Raw genomic sequence first — 19,497 nt, forward strand, 5'->3', positions numbered from 1 at the left:
ACATTTGGTGTTTACACTCCTAGAAATGGCGCGCGTGCGGTATGAAGCAACTTATTTCAACAACCGGAGACCTGATTTCACATAAAAGGAGAACAAGACTATTCATAGGACTAAAGGTTACATTTGTAGGAATGTACTGGCACAGACACATGAATGTGTGTGGAGAGAGCAATGCCAGACCTGCACTATGCCTCATAGACCACCGTTTTGTTTCTTATAAATCAATCCAAATCATAGTGCATGTGCTATGTAATAAAGACCATTTTTGAATTGGCCTCTTCTTGAAGGAGTTACTCCACCTATACTGGATAGGTCAGTCACTTTTTGCACCGGGTTCGGACTGCTTCTAGTGCATCAGTATCTTCCAAGTCACTACAGGAGTGAACCATGTGCCTGGAAACAAGATGGCCACCGGGGTTGACCAGAGAGATTGGGGTATAGGTGCCCACACATGGGGATCAGTAGTAGGGAGCCCTCTGCAAATGCTTCTCTTCACAGTTAAGGCTTTTTGTGGGTAGCAATTCAAAGAGCCAAACATGACCCCTCTCTCTTCCTCCTGCTCGGAAACTGTACAGAGGAGGAGGAAGGACCAACAAAGGCACATAGATTCAGTACTCCAAGATCCAGACCTCACACCACATCCACACAAAGAAGGCGGAAGCATTCACCATGTTCTCATCTGGCACGGGGCAGCAAGAATGATTGTCACAGAAATTCTCTCACTTTTAAGTCAGAGAAAGAATAGTAAACACCAAGCAATGCAGCAACTTTCAGAGGAGACACAAATCCTTGTAAAAGTAACAGACCTGGAGTCAAATGGCGGGAGCCCACAATTCTACCACAATTCTATTTCAACTCAGTGGCAGCCACTGTATCCTGGACTAGTCTCTTAATGGGACCCAATCATTTAGTCTCACACATGCGTGCCTCTCCATGCATCTCACTTTATAACATGGCTCTACATCTGTGCATGGCCAAGCGTGCTCTGCATTAGGACTTCTCGCAAGATCTCACATATACTCTTATGCGTGGTCCTCAACTTCCTGCATTTTGTCTCAGGAGATGCTGCCTCCATAGTGCCTACAGGAATACATTACCTCATATTAGCATGTTTGGCTCCCCTCGCCACCTTACCGCCGCCCATTGCACCCCGAGTTTCCAATGTTACTATACTTGCCACCTCTTCCCTAGTGTCTCGCATGTTTGAGTCTACCTGCCCTCCTCAGTGCATCCAGTATGTGATTCTAGACTTGACTGCTATGCAGCAGTTTCTGCTCTCTGCACAGCTCATGCATCGAAGCCGCTTTCTTTGTGGCACTTCAGTGGCCCATTTTTTTAGCCACATATTTTGACCAGTAGAATACTAGGAGGGTTGAGGTAGGGCTTATGATTGAATGAGTTCTTCCTAAGAGCAGTACATCTGATACGGCACTACCAGCAGAAACTATCCTAGTTAGTACCTAAGGATGGACAGACTAAACTTAGGAGAAGGGGGAGTTATATTTCTCCCCTCTCGCCCATCTCCTAATCACAGACTTCAGAAGATACACAAGCCTTACCTGTATGTACCCCATGGATGGTGGTCCGAAGTCATTGAAGAGAGGTCGAAAGGGAGCAGAGGTTCCACCTAGTGACCCAGACGGTGAAGGCACACTCACATTGGAAACTGCAAGAGGCAAAACAGTTGCTTAAGAAAATGAAGCACACAGGATGGAAATCATGAGTGTTGGAAGCAGTGGAGGGATACACAATGGGTGGTGGGAAGATTAAGGGTTGTTTGGTTGTCATGTGAATTGAAGCACCAACTGACGAGACATCTTTGAGCAAAGAAGGTGTTAAACTAGCATGTGATGGTATATATGCACACACCGTAGTCCGCAGCTCTGGAAGTTGTGGGTAAACACGCTTGAATCTGGAGGATGAACACAGCATGCTAAAGTTTATAAGTTAATAGCCAGAGTGACATGCGTTTGGATTGTGGTCGCTTTGAAGTTTATCAGCTCTTTATTTCACCTTTGTGGAGAGGGTGGGATCCAAGTTAGATACTGACAATGCCCTCCATGCCCGAAAAGGGAGTCCACGTACTTGGTGGATCTCCAGATCCCAAGCAACCTCCTGAGGGTGCTCCATGAGTGTTACAGAGTAAAGAGCATTGGCATAGAGTGGATTTGTGTAGATTAGAGTGGTCTAAACTGATGCAGCATAGAGTGAAGTGGAGTAGAGTGGCGTGGCGAAGAGTGGAATGGTGCAGAGTAGAGTGCAGTGACGTGGAGCAGCGTAGAATGGAGTATGCACGGCGTAGTAGCACACTGCTATTACAAAAACACAGTTTCAATTGAAAAGACCATTACATATGCACAGAAATACACTTTTACTAATAAAACTATACAGTTCACAACAAATAATGTGTGCAAATTGCATCACCTCATGTATTGAGTGTTTTGCTCATATTAAGGTATTTGTTTCCAACACACTTCAGAATGTACAAAAAATGTGCTTCATTTATGTTCCTAATTCTAATATATACTGAAATACTTGCACAGTTCATTTAAATGTTGTTGTGTGATAGAAAAGAAACACTCTCCTAACCCCAGTATACAGCAAGATTGATGGTCACAGAAATTCGCTCACTTTTAAGTCAGAGAAAGAATAGTAGACACCAAGCTCCCTCGACATAGCCTGACATCTGACCTTGGTCTTTCAATGCACAGCAAACGTGACAGAATAAGAACAAGATGTATAGGTCTGTTTACAGAAAGGAGCACTTGTGGAAGAATACAAGATGAGTTGGGGTGAAAAGGCGTTGCTCCTTGGGAGGGACAAACTCACCCTGGACAGCCTAAAATAAATAAATGCAGCAAATTGAAAGCCAGAAAATGTGAGTTACAAACCACAAAGCCAATGGTAAGCAACGGGTGGAATACATACCCAGGAAGATTTCAAAATATCCCAAAGATGTCTTTAGTAAACTAAACAGCTGTGTTATCTGGTAGACTTCGGCCTAAACAGGGCTTCACACAAAATAATTAGATAACTCTCTACAAGACTGTTCTTAGGGAATCAGAAAATGGAGTGTATGGGAAAGAGTCAAGTCACTAAAGAATGTGTCAAAAAGGAACATTCTTAGTTTTTTCCAGATAGGCAAAAATGAGGACTAAGCACAAAGATTAGACCGTAAAGTAAAGCAAGCTTCTCATTGCTGCAGCTGGAAGGGGCTGATATAGAGGCATGTTTAGTTGGGAACTTGGATATTACCCAAGGGTGTTTGGCCTCGGCATTCACTGGGGCCACCAGAGAAACACTCTTGTTTCACACTGATAAAGAAACCAACAATGACAATTAAGGGTTATCTTCAACAACTCGTCATATCTAAGTTTCTCTTACATTTTGTTAAACGTTGGTGTTTTAATGAGGTTTACATCATATAACTACATACTGAGCAAAACTGTCAAACCATCTCTGCTTGCGTGACCCAGCCATACCATAGCCAAGCCCCAGGTGATAGAGAAAAATGTCCAAGAATCTTTACCTCTATATCAGACTTCTCTTCATAATTACTCACAATGACTATTATAAAATAGCCACCTAGGCGTTCAATGATGGCCCACTCTTGCGCCAATATAATACAAGGTATTAGAACAACATAATCTAGATGTTCAATACTCCCAATATTTTAGCACAAGACAGATCCTTAAAGTGTTTTGTAAGATCTAGCCCAGTGGGTTTTAAGTTTTTGACTTCTGTGGACCACACTGAATCATTATTGGAATCCGGGGACCCCCACCGAGTCCTTATTGCAAGCTGGGGACCCCATGCCTAAGCAATTTTTATGATTTGAACCTCAAAACAATACACAAAAATACAAAAACAAGTATACACCAAACAAATGCTCAAATATTGAAATATTTAGTTTAAGTCACAATCAAACATAGAAAACGTTTCCCCCCTTTTTAGGTCGGGCCTAGCGCACTGCGCATGCGCTGCGAGGCTACTCTAAACTACTCTGTGTGGGTCTGACTCCCCCACGTATTGGGTTGTTTTTTTGCCTGTGTCATTTTGTCATCATAGCCTGCAAATGGCAAAAGGTGGGTGCATGTCCCACCTCTTTTGCAAAGGTCCACTCCAACAGCGTTTTGCTTGCGGGACCGAGCAGCGGCGCGCAGGGCGGCAGCTGCAGTGCCTCCTTGTCTCCCCTGCACCACTCCCCACTAATCCTATTGAGCTGCTATTTATTTATTTATCTGGTTCTCCGCAGCCCCGGAAGGACTCAGACGCCGTTATTATCTTTGGGGATCACAGATGGACACATTCCTTTTATTCTGGTGCTCCGCAGCCCCGGAAGGACACCGACGCCTTCGAGGTCCGCCTCTGTAAAGTGAAATAGGACCCCTGTATACAGATGAACGATGGGGAGGGGCTGGGCAGGAAGACGTAGGAAAGACCTAGGCAGTGACGGCCCTTTAATGGCAACAGTCGCCTCCCTGGCAGCACACCCTGGCAGGAGACCGTAGCAGAAGTGATCTTTTAATTAAAGAGTGAGAAACTGCTGAGGGACTCGGTTTAGCTGCCGAGTAAACTAGCCCGCTGCACTCTAATGGACCCTCTGGGTCCGTGCAGGCAAAGGCACAGGGAAAGATCTGGAAGATACAGAGAGCTCAGTGGGTTCATGCCGGCCACAGGATCACTTCTCAGGTAGGCCGCTCTGCCTCCCATCCTTCTGAGGTCGGCAATCTGAGCCCCGTTATATGGGGTGACAATAATACCCGCTATTTACAGTGCTTTAGACGCAGGACTGCGGTTTGGAGCACTATATAAAAAAAATCGTCTTTTTTTTAGGGGTGAATCCCTCGAGTAATCTAAAGTTAGGCAAGAACAGCAGGTAACTGAGGTCCAGTACCACTTTTGCTGATACTGGAGCCTGGAAACTCCGGTTTGCCTATGCGGGTGCTCCTCAAACCGCACGATCAGCCTGTCAGAAAACATTTGGAAGATGGGCTAAGAATACTCTAGTAAACTGTGATTGTGGGTGTAAAGCCAGGGTGCACGCATTGGAGCACTTCTGGTGATTTACTTGTCGGGTGCCTGTTCACCTGAATGCCTCTAAGCGCTAGTCAGATGGTAATTAGCGGGATACCCCTTTCAATGGCAACCATTTCCAGACATCGACCTTTGCACACTGCATGTGTGTGGCCATCCCTTTCAAGGAGGGCTTGTCCTGGAGGCCTTTAATGCTGCTAAAAGCGGATTTATTTCCACTTGATCCCTTTATCTGAACCCAGGCAGCCGGTGCCACCAAAGCGCTTCCTGCTGTGTTTGGTGCACACTGCCCAGTGACCCATGCACCCAACCATAGATGGTGCTGCGTACATAATTCGAAATGTAGGTAAAAAGCATTCGACGATGCCAGGGGGACTGGGGTGAAAGTTTTGGGATGGAAGACATATTTTGAAACACGAGTACCCGTCTCCATGGCTTCTCTTTGCTTAGCTTCTCTGGGTGTTTATCTGCAGGTAGCCGTCACAGGAAGGATGGCTACCTTTAGCTATACATGCTCGTCTCCTGCAGTGCCCCACGTTTACATGCTTATGCAATAAAAGCTTGGTTATCTCTGCCCTAGCAGCTGACAGCGGGTATGTGGTCAACACACCACTGGCATAACGAAAAGTGCGGGGCCTCACTGCACGGTACTTGGGAGGACCCCCTCCGGGCTCAATCAGGAGCTCTCCCGGCCAGAGTTCAGTGCCGAGAGGGCACCTTAGAGCTAGGGCACCCCTCCCCCCCCCCCGCACCGCGTGGGCCTGTGTTACGCCACTGCAATGCACACAACCTTTCCCTGAATCCTTTTGATGCGCACAGGCTCATTAAAGTGTCCTTGTGTAACGTAACTAGAGCTCAAGTAAAGCGCGCCAAAACCTTCGGGTGGAGCTCGCGCTACATAAATCTGCAGAAAAAAAAAGTGAAATGACCTGCCCCAGTTCCAATTCAGGGCGAGGCAGGTGGGGCCCGCAGATTTGTGGCCTGCTTGCAGCTCCCTTCTTCTGCGCCTGGCATGAATTCTGCATGTGGCCCTGGGGCCCTGCTTGGTTTCAGCCTCAGTCCCCCGAGGAACGTTCCTGTTGGTGCAGTTAACACTGTTGTAGTATATTAAAAACATTTAATCATGCAAAAGAAAATGAGCAACTAAAGCAAAAAAATATGTTTTTACACAACATGTGCGCTAAAGCTTAAATACTATGTTGTTTCCTAGGTACATACATGGCAGTACTTTCCTGACCTTTAAATGTGAAAACAAATTTGTTCCATCCCAAAAACATGTTCCTTACTGCAGTGATGCGTATCTTGCTTGCTTTCATTTTTTTTTATTTTACTACCCATCACTGGATGCAATCCCAATTACTGGTTTCTATACAAACCAGCAGACACAGACATATCCTTTCAATCCTCTATCTTATTACAGTAGGGCTGTCTCCAATCTGTAGCACCTCTATATCTTACAAAAAGGTGTGAATACTTAGCAGCCACTGTTCCCAACGTACAATTATTCGTGTTCTACATTCCCCTTGTAGAAACCCCCCACCATCTGTACCCCCTCCAGTAGCCCCAGTCTCTGTAAAATACAGTTCAAATACTGATGTGTTTAACACTGTTAAAAAAAATATAGATTTAAAGCATACAGAATTAAGTTTACAACTGTATTACACTGCCTACGCGCTACCGTAAAACATACTATTCACGCACAAATAGGAGCATTTGGTTACCGTTCATCTGTACGTTCCTGGCGCCTCATTAATTAACATAGGAGTTCACATTGCCAATATCTCTGGCTAAAACACTTTTAAGGTCCCGAAGGCGATACCTATTGGGTATGCTAATGCTTGTTAATTTTGCTTCTATATTTGTACATAATTGATTTATTTACACATTAATTTTAACAATTTCATTTTGCAATACAGTCACTGACCCCCTGAGTAGGCCTCGCGTACCACCAGGGCACCTCAGACCACAGGTTATGAACCACTGAATTCTAGACCATATTTGGCTAAATGTCCAAAAATCCCCCTCAAAAGGAATAGACCGTCTTTCTCATCCCCCAAGAGGTACTAGATCATACCATATTATTCTAAGGCTCCCTGTGTGCCCCATCTACTGCAGATTTACTGTTAAGCTAAAAGTAGCAATGTTGAAACCTGAGTCGGGTCGGGGACAATCGATATTTGCCCGGCGGTATTGCCTCTGTGACCCTCTAGTTATTTAATCAATGAAGAGGCAGGCGCTGGAGACTGGAAAGCAGGAAACAAGGTTTTTATTCTCTCCGGAGGAGAACACAGCAAAACGGACAGAAGGTATCGTTCTGAGGTGCTCTAACTTACGTTTTGGGGCATGGCCCCTTATATACAGTGTTTGTGGTTTTTATTACAGTTTACATACATATGATAAAGCTTTGATGTACGAAAAGACATTCCAGGAATCCCCCTTCGGGCCCGTTCCCACACATATCTACAGTAGAAATCCCCACCCTGGTCACAGCAGGTGATAACTATCGCGCAGCTGGATATTCCGCCAATTCATGGAATGCGGGGTTCGATCGGATCTCATGGGGTGGGGGGGCTTTGATCAACTCGGGGGTCCTTTGAGGAGGGAAGCTTTCTATTGTACGGGGAGGGGCAAGGGATAGTATCGGCAGAGCTGGGTGTCGGCCTGGGAACGGGGAAGACAAACGGGCACACGGGGAAAAGGGGTTTGCATCTAAGGGCCGGGGATCATGAAAGGGAAGAAGGGAGGTGTCGCGCTGGGAACAGGATGAGGGCCTGGGGCAGAGCAGCGCCGAAGAGGGGTTTATGATTCAAGGCAGGTGCAAGCAGGGGGGGTGGTCAGCGTGCAGGCTTAGTGAAGGCGAAGGGCTATGTCAGGGGCCAGCGGCATGCAAAAGGGTTCGTTCTGATCGGGGCGTCTTAAAATGGCGGGTGCGCACGACAAAAGTGTGGCATCAGGGGAAGAGGCAAGATGGCGCGGATAATGTTCACCAAAACGTACTAATTTTCAACAGTCCTCCCTTTAACATATTCAAGACATCTTGCTGGTTCATTTTCTACTTGGTTCTATTGCGGTGGGCATGAGAAAGAAAACGGTAGGAACCCTAGATGAAAGAGTTGTAAACAATACATTTTGAGATTTCTAGTTTTTAGGAGCTGGACCTATTGGATAAACTTTGATAAATTTGTTCAGCAGGAAAGTCATAGGAATGTAATACAAAAAAACGGTTCTGTAGCGAGAGCAGCAAGTACATATCATAACGTGAACTGGCAGGTTATTACATATCTCAGATTCGGATTGGAGCAGGATCAATACAATGGCGGCTGGGAGAGAAATGAGGCATAGCAGAAACGGTGATTGAGGATGTCAAATGTTCGAAGTTAACGAGTTCTCATTATTCTTTGTGGTCTTTCGTTGGCGCTGTGGAGCACCGGCGATGGAGCTACGGGTCCAGCTCTATTCTAAGTTCTGCGTTGCAGGGTACGACCCTTTCCTCGCGTTTCTGGTCGGAAAGGTCCCTTTCGCCCTGTGTCCTTTGAGGTGATTGTCAGAAAGTTCAGATGGAAGAAGAGCGTACAAAACAGTCCATAGGGTAGGTCGGAGAAAAAGGGGGATGGAGCAAGGCCAAATTAGGAACAGACTAAGGGAACGAGAGACTTCAGATAGGCGGGCGTGTGACCGAATTCAGAGAGCGGGGACTTGTCGGCAAACACTGGACATCGAGCAGGGGCATCAGGTCGGCCCTTTCTTCTCATGTTGTCGAAAACAGTGCCTCGTCCTGCAGCTCTTTTCTGTCGTAGTCTCGCCTTGGCTAATGTCGCAGGTGTTCCTTAGTCTGCAGTCAGGCCTCGTGCTCCCACATCCGGTCCTTCTCTCCTCCAACAGCAGTACCCTTAAACAAGTTTGAAAAGACAGTCTTTAGAGAATTCGCAGATGAAGATAATCAAAAAGTCTATTTCTCTCCCAGCTCCAGGCAAAGAATGAAAAAATGCCCGTTATATTAGTGTTCACAACTGGCATATGAATGACCGGTGACGGGCCTGTTGGATCTACTATGACTTTCCTTCACAATTATTTATTACAGTCACGACAGTTCATCTGATGGTGACCCACCTTCGCGAGACGAACCTGGCAAAGATATGCCGTTCTCTAGAGTTTTACATTTACAAAGGGTACTGTGAGTTGTCAACATGGTACTACACAGGCATTTTGCTGAGAGACGAACATGGCTAAACATTTCTTTTCTATCGATGCATCCTGCTTTTCAACTACTACGGGGTTCATTTCGATGATTCACCTTGGACTAGTCAGTTAACCTTGTAAAACATCATTCTGGGTCCTACGTAACTTCCTACGGCCTGAGTACTTAATCAGAAAAGACAGGGGTTTTGTGGGAGACGACTAGGGACATAGAAACTTGTGGTAAGGGCGTAAATCGACCCATCTCTCACAACCGGAAATGAGGGGTAGTTTCATAACTCCCGTTTTTGGGCGGCTGATACAGGGGATGTAACAGGGGTGATCATTTTTCCTGTTTGGGTATTGCGACAAGTCGGGGTGGGGAGGGTCGCGTATTCTGAGGTCCTTTCTTATACCATAGGAGCCGTTGACATGTAGTTCCCTTATTACGGGCCAGATTAGGGAACCTCTGTCGTCTTTCCTGTCCTTTCCCTTACGGCCCAACCTCGGTTCATTGACTTCTAGCGGAAAAGGAGAGGTAATGACGCGGTCTCGGGGTGATTGTATTAAAGACAAGTTTTTTTTTTTTTTTTGTGCAAATACTGACGGTATTTGAAGCCAATTAGGTGGTGTGCTAGAGGGGGGGGCAGTCTGCCAATTTCGGGGCTAATCACTCGGAAGAGTGGGAGTGCAAAAATAGAGGGAGAGAGGGAGAGAGGGAGAGAGGGAGAGAGGGGGAGAGGGGGAGAGGGGGAGAGGGGGAGAGGGGGAGAGGGGGAGAGGGGGAGAGGGGGAGAGGGGGAGAGGGGGAGAGGGGGAGAGGGGGAGAGGGGGAGAGGGAGAGAGGGGGAGAGGGAGAGAGGGAGAGAGGGGGAGAGGGGGAGAGGGGGAGAGGGGGAGAGGGGGAGAGGGGGAGGGAGAGGGAGAGGGAGAGGGAGAGGGAGAGGGAGAGGGAGAGGGAGAGGGAGAGGGAGAGGGAGAGGGAGAGGGAGAGGGAGAGGGAGAGGGAGAGGGAGAGGGAGAGGGAGAGGGAGAGGGAGAGGGAGAGGGAGAGGGAGAGGGAGAGGGAGAGGGAGAGGGAGAGGGAGAGGGAGAGGGAGAGGGAGAGGGAGAGGGAGAGGGAGAGGGAGAGGGAGAGGGGGAGGGAGAGGGGGAGGGAGAGGGAGAGGGAGAGGGAGAGGGAGAGGGGGAGAGGGAGAGGGAGAGGGAGAGGGAGAGGGAGAGGGAGAGGGAGAGAGAGAGAGAGAGAGAGAGCGCAACGGCAGGCTAAATAGTACACGTGCAACAGAGAGGGTGGCAGTGTATTCAAGAAAGGCTATTTAGTGCATTACACAGTAAAGGGCATTCATGGGTCTGCGTTAGAATCTTGTAATCATGCAGTTGGAGCATTAAACAGGGTAGAGGGGACGCGCCTTGAGAAAAAGGAAAGAAGAAAGGAGGTACCATTTTGTCGCACTTTCTCGCATTCTCGGTCCTTCGACCAGTTGGGTCAACGCCTCAGTCACACACACACATTCTCTCATAGTTTCGCATCATATGTGACATGGGTTCATTCGTCCGGTCTGGTTTAAGGGTGATCACTTTTTATCAGGTTGTGCTAATTTTTCGGGTTTGTTCGATACGTGAGTAGTTTGCAGGCGTGCTTAGGCACCACCTTGCGGTGCTAGTCTGCTCCGTGTATTAGACATGGCAAGGCTTCGGATCTTCGCCACACCTCGGCTGTAATCTCTGATGTAACCTGCAGAGGGAAGGAAAAAGGGGGTGGGGGAGACAGCATTCGCGCATATTTAAATACATGTATTCAAGAGTCCTTTTTACTCACCTCTTACTCGTCTTCCCTCCTCGGGGCAGAGTCCCCGGGGATATGGTTTCTGGAGTCAGGGGGGGGGGGGGGGGCAGTGTGCCCTTATAGGTCGTGTGCGGGGAAAACGTAAAAAGGAAACCAGAGGTGCCTAGTACGAGGTATCTAGTCAAAAGGATGTATCTCACTATCGGGATCCTTAAACCTCTTTCAACGCTGTGGCGTTCTAAGGTTCTTCGGTTCTTGGGTCAGCTCCGTTCCCTGATACCTTGGAACGTTGTACTTTATAACATTTACACCATTTCATTTTACCCTCCTTTAACATTCCCTCATTTACACCGTTCGTTTTACCCATCCTTGGAAGTCAAGGCCTTCCTCTACGCGAGAGTTCATGGGTCAGTCGCGTACTTTTGAAGGCGGGGTGTCGTGTTGTCGATCCGACCCGTTCTCCAGGGCTGGGCAACCATCTTCTTTTAACCTTAAAGAGAGAGCAGAGTAGGGTGCACGGAAAAGAACTTTCCCACCGATCCCACATTTTTAAAATAAAGCATGCAATACCCGTCCATAGTTTCAAAAAACTTTATTTTGCAAAATCATTTCAGCACGTGGATTATGAGGGTGCGGTCGTATTTGGCCGGTCGTGGCAATGGCTAAAGTGCGTACAGTGGGGGGTGTCGTTTGCAGCAATAAAAACATCGGAAAGTTTTATTCATTCATTTGTAAGAAACTAAAACGTCTATTAATTGGCTGGGGGTTCGGGGGGGCATTTATTTTCATAATTTAGAAGCATAATCATAATAGTTGCAATCAGATTTCCTATATGTATACCGTATGTGTGCGTCGTAGATGAGGTTATACATCAGCTATAAAAAAATATAATACATTGTACATTTGTAATCAGCATTTGTAACGCGATCCTTTCATACTGTTCGTCGAGTGAGCTCTCCTTGTCTTTTCTAGCCAAGTGTACAAAGGATCATATAAAGTCTCAGAACATCAAGTTTATATTAGTGCGAAGGAACACCACGAGGTGTTCGTAAGTTCCGATGGATACCAGCGCCATCTTGGGCGGGGCCGGCTCAGACCGGAGGCAGCATCAGGGGGAAATGTTCCCATTACTGGCAGTTGGACCAGAGTCCTTTTCGGCAGTTCTAGAATTCATGCTAACAGAGGGAGTGGCAATGTCACGTTTATTTCGTTGGCGATCAAGGCAGTCGTCCCTTACCGGAAACCTGCAGAGGCCGAAGGTTCCGCCGGGGACCTTTGTAGGATCTTCAAGGCTGCGGAGATGCTGTCGGAGATGGGGGGCTCGTGCCCCAGCGGGCAAATGTTTGAGTTATATTGCTGGTCAAAGTTACTCTAGTGGCCGGGGCCCGCCTTCCAGCGGACCCAGACGCCATTTTGAGGCCCTACAGGGGCCACTCTCGTCGAGTTTTGCAAGAGTGGGAGAGATCCTTCGGAGTGAAAGGAAGAGGTCCCTGTTGTGTGAAAGCGGGACGTTCAGCTGGGGTGCAGCTGTGATGCCCCCACCTGGGGGGGGGCGAGGGAGACTCGTTCGCGCCGTCTCCTTCTCCCGGTGCACTCCATGCTGTTCTTTTTCATCGCCCCGCATGAAGGTCTCTCCACATCCGGTGTTCCCCAAGTCTTGTGCTCAGTGCTGTGGGAGTATGGCCACCTGTGGCGCGCATTCGGCGCGGCACGAGTATCAGTGCAGTCATTGCTGGTTCGGTGTTCCGAAAATATGGCCACCATTGCACGTTCGGTGCTGCGCAAGTACTGGGGTGCCACCATGGTGTGTTCGGTGCTGTGGAAGTATTGGCACCATCGCCTGACTGGGGGTGTTCGGCGTCGGGCCGGGGGCTGGGAGACCTCCTATCGGTGGAGGTGGGAGAGGCTCGTCCGCGTCGCCTCTCCCTCCCAGCCCAACTTGGACAAATTGTTGTGGAGGTACGTGCAGGACATCCCGCCGTCCAGAGCTGCTGCGGTTGTTACGGAAGGGAAAAGAAAGAGGTGCCTCGTTCTTCTCTGGACATGTGGCGGGACTACTTAAGTCTATCCAGGCCCGTTGCGGCTGGCTGAGGAGACATGTGGCGGGACTACCTACAACTGCCCAGGCTGCTGGCTCCTGCCTCTCCTCCGGCTCCCCCATACGTTAAGATTTCCTGACCAAGAGTTGGCAGCGGGGCCCGCCTTATATGGGTTGTCGCTGGTTGGGCGTAGCCGTAACCCTGCCCTACCTTGGAAGGTTCCAGAATGGGGGGGGGTGAATGTTCTGTTTGACTTTCATTTTCTACAGTTTTACCGTTATTATTCCTTGTTTGTTGTGCTAAATTAAAAGTTCAAGTTCATCAATGGTCTACGGATTTTGTTTTGCCATTTCTTTCTTTCCAGGTTGCTTTTATGCTAAGTTTCTGCTAACAGAGGTCGAGTAACACGGAAACACGTGTAGAGGGATGACGCAGATTCGTACATTACATACACACAAACTCAGACGGGGGACAGTACAAGTACGACATACAAAGACCCAAGACGAATATAAAACAGTTATTGGTCATGATTATCTCTTTCCATCTGTGAATTTTAAAGCGAGGCTGGGTTCCCGTCTTGACGTTGCCCGACCTAGGAGAACTTGAGCATGCCGCTGAAATTGTCCTGGCGAAATCTGTGCCATCGGGCATAATCAAACGTGGTGGTTCTATCTGGTCTGCCTATGTAAGTCGGGTTCTTCTTTGTCTCGCGCTTTTTCTCGTACTGCCGGTCTGTCGTTCCTGTCGGCCCTTTGCCTTTACTCACGCTCAGTAGAGTCGGGCATTGGGCTTTCCAGTGTCCGACATATCTACAAAAAGCGCATTGGTCTGGCCCTAAGTCTGGTCGTCTTTTGCATAGTGTCGGGGGATAAGTTGTGGGTAGCGGTGTCCTGGGGTTGTCCTGTCGGTATATTTCTCTACTTGGTTTGTCCTCGTCTTTTCTCTGTCGTTGCATAGCCTCTCTGCGCCACATACCGAGACTGTCGAGCATAATAGGCGTTGTCTTATTATTTCGAAGGGCTATTTCTAACGTTTCTATTTTATCAAGGTCAAAGGATCCTGCCAGTGGCCACTGTTTGTCTTGACTTTCTTTGGTATACCTGTGCCACAATTTATTATAGGCTATGGTAACTAATCCATAGTTTATGAACATGTCCTTATTAGGGGTGCCTTCTAGTGGAGCTATATGGTCCACCTCTAATACACGGTCCGGGCTGAACCAATTATCAATCAATGGGGAGAAGACAGACATGACGGCTCGTAACGAGGGACTAATAAGTCAGCAGTGCCTATCTTATCACTAGGTGCAAAGACTAGACAGAATATTCCTATTCTACGTTGTTTGCAGGCAGTGAATACCTCATGAACAAAAATAAAAAAAGAGTAACCAAGAACGCGGAACAATCAAGCAATTAATAAATAAATAAATAGGATAGAAAAAGGACAATGGGGAGAGTAAGTAGGGCGCAAAAGTCTGCGTCCTCTACCCTTTCACTAACCGCAAAGAGGAAGCTGTTGTTTCCGGTTTGCAGACAGAGAATCTCCAGAAGACAATCTGTGAACAGTAGTTCGGGGTTAAAGAACCCAGTTAATCAGTGAGGGAGTGGGGAGTCTCCCAAAAACCGTTGAGAAATAATAGAGTCAGTGGGGGAGAAAGATAGGCGCGACGGTTACGTTACCTATCCTTCACCGTTTGCAAAAGAGAAGGAGCCTACTGTTTCTCCGTGTGCAGACAGTGAATCTCCAATTAGGTCAAACAAAGAGTAATACTAGTATTTTATAAATAATCAAGCAATCAAACAATCAAGCAATCATTTCGCACCTTGTCGTGATTACACGACCTTACCCGGACCATGTGGACAGTTTCTTGTCTTCCGAATCCAGCGCCCGATCGTCCTCTTTTTCTCGTAATTCTCACGGCACTCCTAATGGTCCCCAGTCAGGACCGTAGATCACTCGAGAGAGGTCTGTTCGGAACTAGTGAAGTTCGGATGATCGGCTGCCAGACGAGGGTCTATTGGGCAAGAGCTCTCCCGATCGTTGCAGTCGTTCACTCTGTCGTCGGGACCTCTCCCACTGGATCCACGAGTCGCTGATGGGCCCCACGCTTGGGACGCCAATTGTTGAAACCTGAGTCGGGTCGGGGACAATCGATATTTGCCCGGCGGTATTGCCTCTGTGACCCTCTAGTTATTTAATCAATGAAGAGGCAGGCGCTGGAGACTGGAAAGCAGGAAACAAGGTTTTTATTCTCTCCGGAGGAGAACACAGCAAAACGGACAGAAGGTATCGTTCTGAGGTGCTCTAACTTACGTTTTGGGGCATGGCCCCTTATATACAGTGTTTGTGGTTTTTATTACAGTTTACATACATATGATAAAGCTTTGATGTACGAAAAGACATTCCAGGAATCCCCCTTCGGGCCCGTTCCCACACATATCTACAGTAGAAATCCCCACCCTGGTCACAGCAGGTGATAACTATCGCGCAGCTGGATATTCCGCCAATTCATGGAATGCGGGGTTCGATCGGATCTCATGGGGTGGGGGGGCTTTGATCAACTCGGGGGTCCTTTGAGGAGGGAAGCTTTCTATTGTACGGGGAGGGGCAAGGGATAGTATCGGCAGAGCTGGGTGTCGGCCTGGGAACGGGGAAGACAAACGGGCACACGGGGAAAAGGGGTTTGCATCTAAGGGCCGGGGATCATGAAAGGGAAGAAGGGAGGTGTCGCGCTGGGAACAGGATGAGGGCCTGGGGCAGAGCAGCGCCGAAGAGGGGTTTATGATTCAAGGCAGGTGCAAGCAGGGGGGTGGTCAGCGTGCAGGCTTAGTGAAGGCGAAGGGCTATGTCAGGGGCCAGCGGCATGCAAAAGGGTTCGTTCTGATCGGGGCGTCTTAAAATGGCGGGTGCGCACGACAAAAGTGTGGCATCAGGGGAAGAGGCAAGATGGCGCGGATAATGTTCACCAAAACGTACTAATTTTCAACAGCAATATTTTTGGCATGGCAGATGACAAGTGTGCTCATCAGGCGATGTCTATCTAAATAGAACAGCCTGGGACTTAGAGTTACCTGAAACCCAATCACTTGGTTATGTCCTTTAGCACCTGACCCCAGAAATCCTGAAAGTACAGCCAATGCGAGAGTAAGCATGGCTCTCTCACCCATCCCCTTCAACAGAGCTCGGATCTCGGACAACACATGGGGCCACAAGTATGACCGTTTTTATCAGTCGCAAGCAGAGATTCAGGCCCTTTGCATCCACTACAAATTATTGTAGCATGTATTAACTATTTTGAGAGTCAGTAACCTGTTACCGACTCGCAAAATAGGGTTTGCGAGTCGCTTTTAGGAAGGGGCGTGTCAAGGGCATCCCTTCCTAGTTGTACGACTGTTTTGCGGCTGCATTCCAGTTGCAAAACAATCGCAGTTTACTGCATACTTCAAGTAGGTGGTAAGCCAGTTGCAAACAGGATGGGGTCTTAAGAGGACCCATTTCTCTTTGTAATTGGCAGCGAACACGTTTTTTAAGAGCAGGCAGTAACATGGATCAATGCCTACTCTTAAAAATGAAACAAACATTTCATTTTTGAAACCTATCCTGTTTAATTCCAAGGAAAAGGGGCTACATTAAAAAAAAAAAAGTTACTTTATTTCAAAAGCAAACACAGACATAGGGGTCTGCGGTCTCCAGCAGGCCACCATACGTGTGTTAATGCCAATTCCCAAAGGGTCGCAAATTGCGACCTGCCTCATGAATATTGAGGCCGGCCATTTGCGATCCCATTGGGAATCGCAAAATGTGTGTGAGACACACACACCACTGGACTTCTATTCCTGAAGGATTGGCAATTTGAGACACTGAATGTACAGAAGTATAGCGCTTTATCAGGGTTCTAGACTGTAATCGTCTACCAGTTCTAGTAGCGCACTGAAACAAGAGTACCTGTTGGAGCCTGGAGATCACCAACCTGAGTATAAAGTCTAATAGTGAGATTGCTAGATGCGTTCTTGGGCAAGCATTCATGGACAAAGGGCCTTGAGAATTACATGTACAGCCAAAGACAGCCATGGAAATGGTGAAAGGGAGAAAAAATAAATTATTTAGTGGATACTTGGAGTTAGGGGGCAGCAGCGGAATTTCCTCTTTCCAACATGCCTTGGTGTATGTGACTAACAACGTTTGTGTACCTTTATGACAATTTTTTCACATATGGCAGAGGTGTTTGAGCAATCTTCAGTTCTGCTATAGGCAACACGAGTCAGCTGGAGGACTGTCTTTCTTCTTTAAAGACCTGTGGATGAACAGAGTTTATGGGGACATATAATTCTGCAATATATTCCAAGCAAAGGTAGTTGCAGGCCATGGCTTCCTGAAAAATCACATGGAACCTAATATTTAACCCAAAAATAAATACGAACAAACAAACCAACACATTAAAAAAAAAATTGTAGACCCAGAACTCTTATCAGTTCATATTACCTTTAAATCACAGAGGTGTTTTGAAATTGATAATCCAAAGTTACCACTTTAGGTAGGACTAGACGTGGTTACTGAAACAGGTCTCTACATGCAGTCAAAACTATTCTAACCCATCCAGCCACTCTTGACCAAAGGATAGTCCACATTAGTGGCCCAAAGCACTCCATCACGTATGGCACCCGTACTGGTCCAGACAGACAGCCGCCACGATGGCACCTTTAACACCACAAAGGCAGTCCGTCATCAGACCACCGCTGGAACACCGGGAAATAACATACAGCTGTCCATCTTATCCTGGAATGTTGCTGGGCTAAAAAGACTGCTTGGGTGTAGATCAGTAAAAAAAAATACCTTTGCGAAAATGACATCCTGTGCTTCCAAGAGACATGGGCTACCGAACCTCTAACTCTCCCTGGCTTTTTCGAACTCCACTGTGCAGCCATAAAACGTAACCTCTTTGGGAGAGCATCTGGCGGGCTCTCAATCTTTATTAGCCAAGCATGCAGAATAGAGGCAACTCCACTAACAACGAACACCACTAACCTGCAAGCGGTATTGCTTTGCGGATTAAAAAGCAACAACAACCCAATTCGCCTCTTGTTAATCAACTGCTACGTCAACCCCGCCTCCCAGCAAAAAAAGCAAGCACTAAAAATACTGTCAACTAAAATGGACCATCTCATAAATAAATATGTTGCATATTTTCCAATTATTGTTGGGGACATGAACACCCGAGAGTTGGGGCACCGAAAACCGGCCTCCCCCGCCCAGATCAAAGTGGCCCCCCTACAGAGCCTCCTCCTTACTCACAAAATGATTTCTGCACATACAATCAAAAAAGCTGCGGATCCCCTCTGGTTCCCTCTCTCCACCTTCAGGGACAAGTCCACAATCAATTACATCTTCATAGTGGATAACCTGGTACCACTATTTAACAACTTCGAAGTGGGAAATAGGAATGAGAGCGACCATAGACCATTGAGGGTTTCTCTTCAGCTAAACGGAAAACCTGCAAAACAACTAGAAACACTGGGGGTGCCAACCGGAGAAGAGCAACATGAAGTTCTGGAAAGAATAAAATGGTCTACAAATTTAGGAACTAAACTTCAGGTTTGGATTAAACAAAAAGAACGGAGCTCCTCAGGCACAAGCCTTGAATCCCCACTGGAGAGATGGAGAACACTCTTAGATGAATTAAAATCCGTTCTTGTGGCACGAACTAGAACCTTTAAAACTCAGGCCTCCCAACCCCAATGCCTACTAGCAAAAATAAAATCAAGGGCCTTAGTTCAGACCAAGTATAGTCTCTCAAAGTCCTTGAAGGCAAGAAGAAAAGGAGTCCCTAACTCCCAAACAACAGTAATATCAGTGCTTCGCAAGGAGCACAGAAAGAAAGTATGGGAAATGCGACTGGAAAAAAAAAAAAGAAAAAAAAAAAATCGAGGCTGAGTGGCTGAAAATATTCAATATTCTCAAAGAAAAGGGTCACATCCAATTCTGGAGACACATTAAGCAACACAGCCACAGCGGACAGATCAAGGAAAATGGGGTGGCAGCCTCGGAGTGGGTCAAATATGTAAAGAAATTATTTACAACACAACAGAACAGGTTTTATACCCAAATACAACCAACTCCCCTAGAAATACAAAAAGGCGTCAAGACTCTAGTCACCACTAAGGTCGAGATAATCAACCTAATTAAAAAAACAAGCATTGAAAATGCAATAGGTCTCGCCTTTCATTAAGTTAAAACCATTTGCTTTGCTAATGGTATTATATAGCAAAGCAAATGGTTTTAACTTAATGAAAGGCGAGACCTATTGCATTTTAAATGCTTGTTTGAGAGATGGCTGCTAATTTCGCTATTTTCGGCAGATTTGCTCTTAGGATTGGTTGCTGCTAAATAAGTATCATATGAAAAATGTGTTGTATTTAGGGAACAGTTCCTTCTCTCTTCATACTTTATAGCTATGAA

General features: G+C 47.0%; 1 protein-coding gene across 2 annotated transcripts in view; it reads right to left on the reverse strand.

Moving 5' to 3' along the window:
* CDK2AP2 (cyclin dependent kinase 2 associated protein 2) overlaps positions 1–19,497 on the reverse strand; it is an 89,191-nt gene that overhangs the window by 40,363 nt on the left and 29,331 nt on the right. For both annotated transcript variants that reach the window (XM_078659292.1, XM_078659291.1), the window contains exon 2: positions 1,560–1,666. In XM_078659292.1, coding sequence (XP_078515418.1) covers positions 1,560–1,666 — 107 coding nt within the window. The remainder of the gene's footprint in view (positions 1–1,559; positions 1,667–19,497) is intronic.

This window comes from Lissotriton helveticus, chromosome 1_1 (assembly GCF_964261635.1).
Source record: "Lissotriton helveticus chromosome 1_1, aLisHel1.1, whole genome shotgun sequence".
Taxonomy (NCBI): domain Eukaryota; kingdom Metazoa; phylum Chordata; class Amphibia; order Caudata; family Salamandridae; genus Lissotriton; species Lissotriton helveticus.